Genomic DNA, 15,405 nt, shown 5'->3' with positions numbered 1-15,405 from the left:
AATTTCAATGATGAGGAGTTTATAGATACAAATCTACATACATAGAAATACATATATATACTGTATAGAAACAAAGCATATAACATGCAGCCCACCATACATACACAACCCTCCCCCTACCTATAATTCTCATACTGTGCTAGGAGGCAATGGACATGCTCCATTTGGTACAGTAATGCTGTTTATATCTGTATGTCATGACCTCATATGCAGAGAATAGATGGTGGTAAATGGTGATGGTCCTGTACGTAGGTCACTGTCCGCACTCGCATAAGCACAAAGAAGTAAATCCCCGTCCCCTGCTGTAAAATATTAAAGATTTCCTAAAGATAGATAGATACGAGATGGATAGATAGTTAGATTTGATATAAACAGTAAGACAGATGAGATGGATAGATAGGAGATGAATTCATTAATATAAGAGATTTCTGTATAGAAGATAACAAATAGAGACATTGTAATTATAGAAAAACTTCTGTAAATAAGAGATGACAGGCTGATCCTTCTTTAGCACAAGAGCTTCTATCGGACTACGCTAATTTAAACAAATTACATGTTGAATTAAGCAATTTCCTCTTTATTTCTTCTCGAGGTGTCACGATTCTGACCTTTTCAAAATCTGGTTATAGATTAATTGTTCTGGGAATGCTGCATGCTAATGGAAGAATTAGTGTGCGAGTGTATGAGGGGTCCGGGGAAGGAAGACCTGAATGTCTTCTCTTATAGCAAAAGAAAAAGCTTATTGTAAGGGAGGGAGGGCTAGATAGATAGGAGATAGATAGATAGATAGATAGATAGATAGATAGATAGATAGATTTTAGATATGAGTTTTTGCATTTTGCTATGTAGTCGCCATCTCTGGACTGTGGGATCTGTATGCAGCCTTTTATTTTACTTGCCGCTCTCTTTTTGGATCGTAGACCGATAACTCCAAGAAGACACAGGCAGAACTCCAAAAATGGTGAAAATATGACTATTAGCCCCTAAAGGCTTTCCTTTTTTCACCATTTTTGTAGAGCTGTCTGTGTCTTCTTGGAGATACTTGGTCAATAAATCTATTGACCTAAGGGATTTGCACCCATTCTTGCACAAATTAACTCTTTGATGCCACTCTCTTGTTGATGATAGGGATATAATAGAACTATGTCACTCACACCACTTGCATGCAGCAGACATACAGTATGGCCATGAACACAGGCCTGCCCGGGGTCAGCCATTTTCACCTAAGGGGAATCTGCATCTGGCCACTCATTTTGTTAGTAATGGTTACTCTGGTCGGCAGCGGGAGTCCTGAGCGGGGCATCCATCTTTATTATGTCCTTATGACACTATCCAATTGCATTGCCGACCAGGGGCATGTTGAGTCAGTTTTGCATCTGGGGCAAAAAGTGTAATGGCCCTTTGTAATGCACATATACACGCGGTATTACATGAACACACAATCAGACTCTGTATATGCTATTGGACTTTAGCTTATACATTGGATTAGCTTATACTCTTGCTCCATTTTTATAGGGAACTCCTAGAAAACCATGATGCTTACATGGTCACATACATTACACATGGCACGTCTCCATGCCCCTCTTACCATACACAAGGATGCAGCACTGACTTCACATTATCTTTGCACTATAAGGAGCTTTCTCCTGTACTCATAGTCGCCCCCTACTGACCATATACAGTCAAGAGGAACAAGGAAAGAAAGTGGTCTGAGAAAGGTGGTTGTGGCTTTTCCAGAGCACATTTTGCTACTAGACAGTAAGAATTAGGACATTGTGACTCCATTTAATATAATCCTGCACCCTAAGGACAGAATACGGAGAGGATGAGAATTGACACATCTGCCTTCACAGACATACACTATACAGGAGGGCTTTTCTCTTTGCGTCCTGCACTGATGACTTTTGCAGTGTTTGTCGCCTACTTCCCATACACAGAACAGTAATATGTATAAATGCAGTCAGTAAATTTCCTTGCAGATATAAGATCCGTCCGTTGCACTTGCAATTGACTATAATATAGAGGTTATTTCATTAGAAGATAATCCAGGTAATCCGGTGTCGTCTCCAATGAGCGACTCTACCGTGATGATGAAGCTACAACTCCCATCATTCTTCAACCGCAAGCCACAGCTTTGTAGTTTTGGAATAGTTTCCAGTAGCCGCAGATTGGAAGCCAAGTTCCCTCCCTTTGGATACAGGAGCAGATTTTGGATTTTGGATTGTGCACCCAGTGATGAGAATATTGTCTAAGAGCGGATGATGAGAGTATTCACACCAGGAACTTCAATACTCACCCGACACAAACCACAAGTAAATACGATCTATGGGTTTATGGAATTACATTAATATGGTCTTCTCGCCAAAGATTGCTCTGGTATTTCAAGTGAGCGAGTCAGTCAAAGAGTCTACAGGTGTCCCATTCACTTTAATGGAGAGTGGCCAAGAGGATTGGTGGGGATTACAGTGGTCAGACCACAGTAGCATATATAGAGCTGATATGAGGCAGGAAAACCTCCTTAAGTAGTACACAATCCTTGCCAGCTAAGTAAATCTTAGATTGAATAATCCCCTCTCAGTTAAGGAAAGGCTATTAATATCAGATGAGTGGGGCATAACCCACTAACCACACCGATCAGCTGATATACAGAGAATGGAACAGGAAGCAGACAGCGCTGTTCTCTGTGTAGTGGCGGAACGGAGTCACTGCAGCTTGGGAAACTTTCAAGGGAATGGATGCTGGTCTGTAATATCCGATATGGCCACTACACAGAGAACAGAACAAATTCATTTCTAAATATCTTTACTAAATACCGGCCAGTGCTGCCGCCTTCTGATACAGAGCTCCAAATACCCTGCCTAGGCTGAGAATAAATGCAGAAGCTCTGCCTTCCGCCACCACTAGAGGGAGCTACTGCCTACAGTGTTATTATTGAGTGCAATGACTAACCTTGACACAGTTGGGTCCCACTAGCGGTGTCTGCAGACAAAGATTTATCACAGAGCTTTGCATCAGAAAAACCAAGGTTTGTTTGTTCTAAAGAGTAATGAATGCAATTAGGATTTTGGACCTATTTAGAATAAAATGATCCGTACAGGAGTCATAGATTACAGTTTACATGGTGTGACAAGTATGGAGAGGTTAGATTCTGGCCCCAATAACTTTAGTAGACAAAATGGTCTGAGAAGTAGCAAAAATAGTAAGTGACTATTTATGTAGACGGCAAAACACTGCATGAAATATATACGTATGTGCAGACAGGAATCTGCTGAGCTTGTATCTGGCCCTCTACTCTGTATTTCATGATGTTTTATTACCCCCCAAAGATCCTTAATCCTTGTAAACAGGAATTCACCTAACACGTGACATTATACGGACATGTCAACACCACTTCCAGTCGCCTTATGCTTGCCTCCGCTACTATATACCAGCATTATACCCACTGATTATTATTAGGTTTCCATAATATGGTATATATATCCAGATGGAGGATGGGAATGCTGTCCCTTCTTCCCATGTTACTAAACATCGCTGCCCTCTTTGTACAGGGATGGCTTCCTTTATACCAGGAACACACACTATATTACACGCCCTCCCATCTCCAGGATATACCCCCATGTACATATACAATAGGGTGGGTTATATGACTTATTACAGGTACAACAGAACAATCACTACCCACCCCCGCCAATGAATTGCTGACAATCCCTCAAGACATAGCTTGGCACTGATTTATTAAATGCAGATGCAAAAGACTCCCCAGAGTTTAGTAACATCAACTGTGTAAACTTTCCCTTCACGGAAGCCAGAAACTCTGCATACAAAATCCAAGTCTATTGATTTTCACCTGTCTCCAGAATACATAGACACCTGTTTCCCAGTAAACATTTCAGCGCTTTCAACATCAATGGTCTAATTGAGGGAAGAAAAAGTTATTGAGTGTGGCATGGGCGAGAGCCAGCACTTGGCACATGGAAGGTTCCCAGGCACAAACATGAATGCAGGGCACAATGCATAGACGGAGCTGTCCAGCACTAACAATGCTGAATGTCCCTTGTCCCATCTGGGATGCACAACAACAATCGTAGCCTGAGCAGCTCTGGTTAAACAGCATTGACTGTCGCCTAGAAAGCACCTAGGCGCTGGGGTACGCCATCTGTTTATACGCCACGTGAAATGTCCAGATTTATTATTAGTTGGCTGATGTGCAGTCAGGGTCATTTCTAGGAGATCACAGCTTTGCTTCTTGCTATACTGTCAGTAGTACCATCCCCTGCACTGAGACAGAGATGCCAGGCAAGGCTGTAGGAAGCCTATGGACAAGCTAGGCACATGCCTCTACTGATGGGCACAGCACTGGTTTCCTGTTTTTGCTACTACTACTTTTAAGGCTATGGGGCGTATTAGAGGGCATATGCACACACAGCTCTGTTTCTGCTGCTAAGACGTAGACTTTGCGTTCCTGCAGCCATGTGATAGTGACACATCCCAAACAAAGGAGCTGCATGGAAACTTACCTTTGCAGCCGGTGTCCCTGGCACCCCAGTGAAGGTCCTGTCCTGCTCTTTGATAGGATCCCCAGCACAGGCTGAATACATCCAAGCCTTGATATTCTATCCCAGTCGGTTGCCACTCTGCTGCTCTGTCCTCCTTGCAGGGCTGATGTGATTGATTCCCAGAGATGAGACTGTATGGCTGTGCAGTGTATGTGTCTATGTTGGACTGGCTCTGGCTGTTGTGCACACACACCACATACACAAGCTCCTCACAGCCTCCTTCCTCTTCCTCTCAGTGTCCCTGCTGGGGGCTGGAATCACTCCGACAGCTCAGTGCAAGTCCTCATACACTTGTTCAGCTCTGAGCTCTGAGTGGTTCAGACAGCAAATAAGAAGCATCCGGAAGCTGCAGGCTGCAAACACTCTGCAGATTTAGGGTTATTAAGACTCGGGCTTGAATGTGTGAGCTTCCTGCTATAGAGTTTATATATAGAGCCCTACTAAAAATATATACAGTGCATGCCGCTCCTAGGGTGTAATTGTCATAATTACTGAGCAGACTGTCCTAGCAACTGATGGGGACCATTAATAGCTAGACCTTCTATACAATCCTGTCCACAAGCCTAGGCAATAGAGATATAGATGCAAGACATACACTCATATACAAATGTATATGGATAATAGATAACACTGATACATATCATTACTTACATTAGTTACAGATATAGCAGTGCGGAACTAATCTTATACAGAGCGCATGATAGATAGATAGATAGATAGATAGATAGATAGATAGATAGATAGATAGATATGAATTAGCACAGATTATAAAGATACTGTAGATAGATATGAATAGAAAAATAGATAATAGAACATAGATAATAGTTATTACAGATAGAAAGACATGAGATAGATAGCACATATAATGGATATATTATAGATACATACTCAGACAGAACCTACATAGAGAATAGATAGAGATGACATATGACATGTTATCTTTATACCTATGTCCTATATTTCTATTACTGATGCTTACTTTAATAGACCAATATGACTTACATTGACACAAGACAGATCGCATATATAAATACATAGATATGAGAGAGAGAAAGAATAAATAAATACATGGTATAAGTACACAAATACACAGTATGCCATCTAAAGACAGATAGATATGACAGGGTAGTAGATATAACATAATATAGATAGATAGATAGATAGATAGATAGATAGATAGATAGATAGATAGATAGATAGATAGATAGGAGATAGATAGATAGATAGATAGATAGATAGATAGATAGATAGATAGATAGATAGATAGGAGACACATAGATAATAGATAGATAGATAGATAGATAGATAGATAGATAGATAGGAGATAGGAGATAGATAGATAGATAGATAGATAGATAGGAGACACATAGATAATAGATAGATAGATAGATAGATAGATAGATAGATAGATAGGAGACACATAGATAATAGATAGATAGATAGATAGATAGATAGATAGATAGATAGATAGATAGATAGATAGATAGGAGATAGATAGATAGATGTTTGTTTCATGTCTGTCACTTAACCCTTGCACTCCCTGTGGAAAAGCTTCCTGAATTCCACAAAGAGACCCTGTAATTTCAGGCCAATATAAGGATTAAGCTTCCATTACAGAACTTTGCTTTGATTTCATTCCAAGTTTCATGCAGTGTCTTTTCTCTGTGGTTATCAAGGCTTCTCAGCCTCCAGATTTACTGTCTGTATTAAGCCGCCATTGGTTGATGCAGGGAGTGTGCTCAGAATACCTGTCCTGATATTCCACAATCTACACACAGTCATATGTTGTTTACAGCACAGACTCAAAATATACTTCTATCTATGAATGCAAGAAAAAGATTTGCAGCTGACACATCAGTCGTCACCCACTCCATCACCCGCCTTCCCCGGCAGAAAGAGTATATAGGGCCCTTACACTCCAATAATAGAGTATCCCCATTGCCTCTCCAGTAATTGTGAGTGATGACGTTAATGAGCGCAATCATTTACATGTAATCTACTAGACAGTATACGGTCGCCTGCTACTCTGAAGGTGATAGAGGGCACCTTACCTGCTGAGCTTGTTTGTAATTGTATAGATCATGCATATGGCGGGGCCCTCCACTTACCAGGCCAGCAGTATCCTTCATGGTCTAGTAGATTCAAGTGCTATGACTGTATAGATTTCTTTGTCTAATACTAATGTTACACAAGAGGCCACCAATCATTATATGTTATAAAGCTCTATGGTCATGAGCCTCAAGAGCAAAGGCATGTAATGGACAGCCACTGTCTATGTGCTAGGCCTCAGGAGGCTGTATCAGGGCACATGCAATCCATGGTGCTCCATACAACTGAGCTAAGATTACCCACTAACACATGCCATCATCCTATTGTTTGTAGGACTATCACATGATCTGGACCCAACAGTGGTAGGGTAAGCAAATCTGCTTAAAATGAGAGTCTCTGGGAAACTATGCAGATTTTTCTGGACAGGCAGGAAGGTAGGGTCCAAAAATAAGACAAAAATCAAAATTATTGAAATTTTAGGAAAGAAGCTAAAATTGTGTCTAATGGAGCAGGTCACAATATAAATGGCGCAATATTAAGGCTCTATGCAACCCAGAGGCTTTATAGAGCCATAATACTAGCATGTACATGAATTGTTAGGGCTATAGGAGATGGACATGCCTGGAAAGCAACCCATGTAATGGCGGTATTTACCAGCCTTATTACAGCTCAGAAGAACGGAGCTCAGTATGTCCGTACAGTTCACCCAACTCATGTCGGGGCCATTAATGGCCACTAGTATACAGCCTGGTTTTTACTGTCCATAATGGCTAGCTTTTCTTTTTTTTAATGTTGGAACTATTTATGTTTTTATAGGAAAACTTCCAAGTCCAGCCATGCTGGAGACAAACACTACCCTCCTCTATTGTATGGCAGCTACAGTGAATGAGAATTAACATCAATAGACTAATACAGTCTCTAGGATGAGATTGAGTATGGTCCCACCCCAGAGTCTAGGAAGAGATGGAGTACAGTCCACCTACAGAGTCTAAGAAGAGATGGAGTACGGTCCTACTACAGAGTCTAGGAAGAGATGGAGTACGGTTCCACCCCAAAGTCTAGATAGAGATGGAGTACGGTCCTACCACAGAGTCTAGGAAGAGATGGAGTACAGTCCCACTACAGAGTCTAGTAAGAGATGGAGTACGGTCCCACCCCAAAGTCTATGAAGAGATGGAGTACGGTCCCACTACGGAGTCTAGGAAGAGCTGGAGTATGGTCCCACCCCAGAGTCTAGGAAGAGATGGCGTAAGATCCCACTACAGAGTCTAGGAAGAGATGGAGTACGGTCCCACTACAGAGTCTAGGAAGAGATGGAGTACGGTCCCAGCCCAAAGTCTAGATAGAGATGGAGTACGGTCCTACCACAGAGTCTAGGAAGAGATGTAGTACAGTCCCACTACAGAGTCAAGGAAGAGATGGAGTACGGTCCCACTACAGAGTCTAGGAAGAGATGGAGTACGGTTCCACCCCAAAGTCTAGATAGAGATGGAGTACGGTCCTACCACAGAGTCTAGGAAGAGAGGGAGAACAGTCCCACCCCCCATAATCCAGATATCACCAAACTGTGCAGGGAGCAGATTAGTAGTTTAGGAAAACGAAACAAAAAAAAACGTCACACCTCAAGTCGCATTCGCATCTGTGCCATTGTCTATCCATTCATCTGGTCAGTAGAAGATGCAAAAAAAGGAAGGAATTTGTCTAATGATTGACAATAATGCACCAGACAGGCTTGCAGAACTGTTTCATCTGGGATTTCTGACAAAGTGTGCTGCAGCCATAATGGGGCTATTACCAGCAGATAATCTAACAGGACATCATGTATGAAAGTTTATACAGTCAGAAAAAAAGACTACAGATATTCCAACTTTTCATGAAAACTTGGGTACCCTTTACATCGAAGACCCAATAATAATAGGAAGAGGACTCAGCTTTTGCTACAAAAAAAAAAAAGTCTGCCCAATGTGAGCGCTCTAGTGGACAGTGTCAGAACTGCAATATTTTAGTATTTTGTGGCTTGGATACTCCTATTAAAAACGGATTTAGATTCCAATGACATTTGCTAATATTTAATAATATACGAGGAGTTATAAGCTGTTGCCTAATATTTTATTCTCTCTTCTCTGTCACTTCTTGGAAGGAATAAACTCAGCAGTCAATAGCTTGTCTATATAAATTGCTCTTCACCAGTATATTCCATTTTATTGGCGGGTATGATGTGACAGGTGCTCTTTAAATTCGGTCATAAAATATACATAGGTTGCTTTAGCTGGCCGGCTGCATACTGTAAGTGATGCTATATTTCACATTCTTCCTGTATATCACATAGCCCCGGTGCTAATAATAAAACTTCTAATTATAGTCGAGCTCAGTAAGAGGAGAAAGTGATGATAATAGAAAGGGAAATGTCAGAATTCGGCGAGTCCAGTAATTACCATGTGAATCCTCCATTGTAGAGACCCCACCTGGCCCGGGTCCTGCACGGTCTATTAATTCATCATCTCTAATAAGGAAATATTTATTGCTATTTGCGATTGATATAATACTGATATATTCCAGAGCACAGGCACAATGTATTACTCATGCTGGTTCCCGTCCCTGGTGGCCGCACAATCTAATTTTCTTCTCATGCAGTAGGGCAAAAAATATAGGGCTCAAAGTGGCAGGTACCTGGAGAATGGAGGGAAGGGATGGACCTGGAGGAAATCTGTGGACTACTTAAGGGTGGAGAGACGTTCTTGCACATATATAGCCCGAATCCCTCTCGGCTCAGAAGAGTTACAGGGAATGTATGGGAACATAAAAAGTTACTTGGTTGTTTTACAACAAATGAGTCAGCTGCCTGGGTTCGCATAATGTATATGGATTCTGCCAGCCATTTGTCTTATGCCTGTGCTGGACGTGACTGAACACATTTTTGTGTACCTGTCCAGTGTATATAGCTGAATTCAATCCAAAATTGAGGCATTGGTGCCCATTAGCAAGAGCTAGCACTTAAATTTTCGCAAGGTCCAAATAAATATTTACATCCCTGGACAACCCCCTTTGAGGTCTGGGCATGATAAAAACCGTGGCATTTTCCGCTCACTACAAAGTGGATGGGATTCTAGTGAATGCCACTCGTACATTGCGGGAAAAAAATACACATTGCAAAAACGCAGTTGCGGTTTTGGAAATCGCAACATGTCAATTATACATTTGGAAACACTGGTGGTTTCCCCATAGGTATAGTGGAAGCAACAAACATCTGAGAACTTTGTGAAAAGCTCTGTGATGTGTTTACGCAGCGGTTTTTCCTGCAGCGCTTGTTTGTTGCAGCCCACTATGTGGTGCCTTAGCCTTAATCACAAAAATCTAACTGAATGCAGCCACCAGTAGGAGGCGCTAACTACACATAGATTTATGTAGCCATTACTGAATAAAATGGGAACTGTAGAAATCTGTAGACAGGGAGTGCCTTCTAGTGGTGGCTACAGGCAAGTGCAGCAGCAGTTTACCATGAGAAAATTCAGTACTGGGTCCTAAAGCAGTTGCTTTCTGCCTCTCTATTGCACAACTATATGTAAGTACCATACATCACGTCATATCTGAATGGATGCTGCATCATTACCAGCAAGGAAACGTCCCGACAGGGGTTGCCCCGGGACCCCACTGAATGATATTCTCATAGTGTACAAAGCTGGAAGATTGTACTGTATACTCGTATTGTGACATCACTGTATTATCCCTGTACTGTGACATCACTGTGTGTATTATCTCTGTACTGTTACATCACTGTGTGTATTATCCCTGTACTGTGACATCACTGTGTATTATCTCTGTACTGTGACATCACTGTGTGTATTTTCCCTGTACTGTGACATCACTGTGTGTGTTATCCTGTACTGTGACATCACTGTGTGTATTATCCTGTACTGTGACATCACTGTGTGTATTAACCCCGTACTGTACTATACCCCTGGCTCTTATTCGCATCCCATTTGATACAAAGGCAAGGACCAGTTGAACTAGGTTTGTGGCATGTCCCAATGAATGTCATATTATGGTGGTATTTTTTCCCAGAATTATTGCTTGTAAGGTAGAACACAGAGCTCATACAACAGCACATGGAGTCACTATAGCTTTACTATACGAACCTGTTGGGACTCCGTGTGCGACCATACAGGATTTGGAGACACAGGCTCATAGACCTTTAGTGTTTCACTTATCAGCATGTCTGTGTTATCAATGACCAGATTACAAGGAAGTGACTGATTTGTTTCCTTTGTCATTCTATGCCGTTTATTTTCTATTCTATAAAAGACAATCCTGGGGCTTATTATTTCAGCTTTAGCAAAGTGCCAAAGGGATGAATGTCAGAAAAGAGGCCCGGCCTGGAGCAATGAGTCTTTCTTGGCGCTCTCAGAAAAAAAACATCATACAGCTCGGAGTGTAAACGTATTGCCAAGATCTTATTTTTGAAGAAATTATTATTTCCTTCCTGCATTTACGCAGTGAGTTAGATGAATGTGGAAGTGAGCGCGCTCAATGAGCCCCCAGGAAAACACATGTATACTGGAGAGAGAAATTCATTCTGGGGACGCGGGACCGATAAGACGACTAAGTAAACGCTGTAACATTTCGCTTGGAAGAGAGCTGCGCCGGATAATCATGTGACAGCCGCAGGGCCTTGTAGTGTACTAGTTACTGCCGATATGAAAGGTTAAGTGAATCCAGCAAGTGACATTTTAATATACTGGAGAGGTTCAGTTTACTGAGATATGTGCTCATTCCAATTACACAACCGCATTTTACTTGTAAATCAGTGTTAAAGACGTGGTCTGCTTTTTCTACAATACTTTCTGTATTAATCACCAGGGTTTTCAACATCTCTGCTTGCTGTCAGGACTCACAGCTCTCATGGCTATAAAACAAAGACCAATTCTCTCAAAACATCCAGAAGGCTCCTGCAAAAAGGGGTGACCTGCCGGCATGTGCAGGCGTCTTGGCCATATTATATGTGATGTGGGCCTATCACATGACAAACAGGGGCGTGACAAGGAAAGGGAGATTGTCAAACTGCCAAAGGGGAGGAGCTTTCCTACAGGGGTGCAGCTGTACTTAAAAAAAAAAAAAAAAATGCATGCCAGGTTCTACACAACCAAAATATTTCATATATGGTATATACCGTAAAAATAATTTCATACAAAATCTTTCCAAGCAGGGGGAAGCAGGACTCACAGGATTTCTATATAATTGGGGGGGAGCAGGACTCACAGGCTCTCTCTATGAGTGGGGGGGGGGGAGCAGGACTCACAGGCTTTCTATATGAGTGGTGGGGGAAGCAGGACTCACAGGCTTTCTATATGAGTGGGTGGGGAAGCAGGACTCACAGGCTTTCTCTATGAGTGGTGGAGGAAGCAGGACTCACAGGCTTTCTATATGAGTGGTGGGAGAAGCAGGACTCACAGGCTTTCTATATGAGTGGGTGGGGAAGCAGGACTCACAGGCTCCATCTTTGCGTGAGTAAGGTAAGCAGGAGTCACAGGCTTTCTTTGTGAGTCCTATCAGTATTTAAGCAGCTTTTTACAAGTACTGAATATCTAATCGCAGGTAACGCCATATTCCCAAATTCAACATATCCCCTCAATCTTATGCAGCCCTGACAAGAGAAATGACAAAGCCAATTTAAGGTTGAAAATGTTTCCATGTAGTGGACCATTTGGCTATTGACCCACCGTAGCCGGTGGTCATTTACTGTGTGCCTAAAAGGGCCAAGTAGTAATGACCGGTGGCATTAGAGATTCCAGATGTTTTAAATTTCCAGTTTAACCCTTTAGTAAAGAGTAGAGATGAGCGAACACTGTGCGGATCAGCCGATCCGAACAGCACGCTCCCATAGAAATGAATGGAAGCACCTGGAACGCAGACTTTGCCGGCGGCCGGTCGCTTAACCCCCCGCGTGCCGGCCGCTTCCATTCATTTCTATAGGAGCGTGTTGTTCGGAACGGCTGTTCCGAACATTGTTCGCTCATCTCTAGTAAAGAGTATTTAGCAGCTAGATGTAGACCAGTACGCTGCATTACTCCTTCTGGGTGGGGATGGGGGTTCAAGTCGTCTGAATGACATTATTTACCTCTTATGTCTATGCAGTGGAATTGGAGCTTTGAATCAGAAAAATGAAAATCCCTCCAATATGAAGATAGATTAAGAAATTAATCAACACCAGAAATTGGAGCGATGTAGAAAAGATAAAAAAAAATGCAGTAAATAGTTTAAGACGGATATAGACTTTAAAGACAAGCTGGATGAAGCTCCTCTTACTGAGGCTCACAATATATGTGCGGCAATAACCCAATGCTGATTTTCTCATTGGTTTACTTATTCTAACCTTGATGTAATGTAAATCAGTTCTGCATGTACTGACTCCCCGGTGAGCCTGCCATAGGCTTCTGCTTAACAAATCTTGGCTGCATTATTTTCTTAAAAAACACTTCATATTTTGTTAAAGGTGCTTCTTTTTGATACCTACTTTCTTGTATAAGAAATCGACAGATTCATTAGTAAATGGTTATATTTGTAGCATACCAAGTACCTGCACACGTTCTGAAAACTTAGGCCTGGTTCACATCTGCGTTCGGATTTCTGTTCAGAGAGTCCGCTTGGGGACCCCCTGAACAGAAACCTATACGCATTAAAAGGAAACCCGCAGACCCCAAAGACTATTATGGGGTCCTTGTGGTTTCCGTACGAAACAGAGAGAAAAGTGCTGGTTGCAGGACTGGTCTCTTCACATGTTTTGTGCGGAAACAGAGTGGAAACCACATGAATCCCATTACAGTCTATGGAGTTTGCAGGTTTCCCAGGTACCACTTTTTAATGCTTATAGGTTTCCATTTGGGGGGGGGGGTACAGTAAGCTGTGCAAGCGGCCATTTTCTTGTGCAGTCAGCTCTGCCTGAGGCCCGATGGCAGAGCCAACTGCGCATGCCTAGAAGATTGAAACCCAGGTTGGAAGAAGACTCAGGGAGAGGAGGTTCCAGAAGAACATGGAGGAGTCACTGGAGGTTTCTCTCGCAGCATTGGGACCGCCCCCAGTGCTGCGAGAGAACTTATTTGCATATACGAAGAAAACCTGAATTTCTACCGAACGGCGTCGCGGAGAAGACTTTTTTTTTTTTTTTTTTTTTGGTAGAGTTGGAAGGGACCTCAAGGGCCATCGGGTCCAACCCCCTGCGAGTGCAGGTTTTCCTAAATCATCCCAGCTATATGTTTATCCAGATTCCGCTTGAAGATTTCCATTGATGGAGCGCCCACCACCTCCCTTGGCAGCCTATTCCACTCTCTCACTACCCTCACTGTCAGAAAGTTTTTCCTAATGTCTAATCTGTAACTCTTTCCCTTTAGTTTCATCCCATTGCTTCTTGTACTTCCTTGTGCTAATGAGAATAGGGGAGATCCCTCTGCACTGTGACTACCTTTCAGATATTTGTAGACTGCTATTAAATCTCCCCTCAGCCTTCTCTTCTGCAAACTAAACAATCCCAGTTCTTTTAGCCGCTCCTCATAGGACATGGTTTGCAGACCTTCCACCATTTTGGTTGCTCTTCTCTGGACTTGCTCCAATATATCGATGTCTTTCTTGAATTGAGGCGCCCAGAACTGTACACAGTATTCCAGGTGTGGTCTGACCAGGGAAGAGTACAGCGGAATAATGACCTCTCTTGATCTAGATTCAATGCTTGTCTTAATACATCCCAGAATTTTATTAGCCTTTTTTGCAGCAGCACCGCACTGTTGGCTCATGTTGAATTTGTGATCTACTATTATGCCCAAGTCCTTTTCCCCTATGCTATCACTTAGTTCTATTCCTCCCATACTATATATGTTTTTTACATTTCTGTTACCCAGATGTAGAACTTTGCATTTGTCCCTGTTAAATACCATTTTGTTTGCCTCAGCCCATTGTTCCAGTGTGTCTAAGTCCTTTTGAATACACTCTCTCTCCTCTCTAGTGTTGGCTATTCCTCCTATCTTCGTATCATCTGCAAATTTTATATGAGTTCCCCAATAATTCCATCGTCCAGATCATTTATAAAAGATATTAAAAAGTACTGGGCCCAGAACAGAGCCCTGCGGCACCCCGCTTTTGACTTTCTTCCAGTTCGATGTGTAGCCATTTAGTATTACTCGTTGTGCCCGATCATTAAGCCAGTTGTGAATCCACCTAACTGATTTTTTGTCAAAGCCATACTTAATCATTTTTTCAATAAGACGGTTATGTGATACTTTATCAAATGCCTTACTGAAGTCAAGATATACTATGTCCATGGCATTCCCTTGGTCCAACCATTCAGTGATTTTGTTGTAGAAGGAAATCAGGTTAGTCTGACAAGATTTATTGGTCATAAAGCCGTGCTGGCTCTGGTTAATTAATGCCTTCCCATCCAGGTACCGAAGTAAATGTTCCTTGACAATTTGCTCAAAGATTTTTCCTGCTATCGAGGTCAGACTTACCGGCCTGTAATTTCCTGGATTGTCCCTTTTCCCCTTTTTGTAGATGGGGACAACATTTGCCCTTTTCCAATCTAAAGGGACCACTCCTGTTTCCCATGACTTACCGAAGATTATAGCAAGGGGTTCTGTTATTTCCTCTGCTATCTCTTTCAGGACTCTAGGGTGTAAATCATCTGGTCCTGGGGACTTGGTTTCCTGTAACTTGGCTAAGTGCTCTCTTACCAGACCTTTGCTTATAGTCAGCTTGGAGTCCTCCTTCCCCTCATCTCCATTAATGTCGATATTTCCATTAGTTTCTTGGGAGA

At 42.2% G+C, this 15,405-nt stretch overlaps 1 protein-coding gene across 1 annotated transcript in view; it reads right to left on the bottom strand.

Moving 5' to 3' along the window:
- ZMAT4 (zinc finger matrin-type 4) overlaps positions 1-4,938 on the bottom strand; it is a 207,821-nt gene extending 202,883 nt beyond the window's left edge. The window contains exon 1 of the mRNA XM_075257878.1: positions 4,518-4,938. Coding sequence (XP_075113979.1) covers positions 4,518-4,598 — 81 coding nt within the window. The 5' untranslated portion in view covers positions 4,599-4,938. The remainder of the gene's footprint in view (positions 1-4,517) is intronic.
- Positions 4,939-15,405: the final 10,467 nt, after the last annotated feature.

Source organism: Leptodactylus fuscus, chromosome 10 (genome assembly GCF_031893055.1).
Source record: "Leptodactylus fuscus isolate aLepFus1 chromosome 10, aLepFus1.hap2, whole genome shotgun sequence".
Lineage (NCBI taxonomy): Eukaryota > Metazoa > Chordata > Amphibia > Anura > Leptodactylidae > Leptodactylus > Leptodactylus fuscus.
Note: the sequence above shows the minus strand (reverse complement) of the source record. Positions and strands in the feature narration are given on the sequence as shown.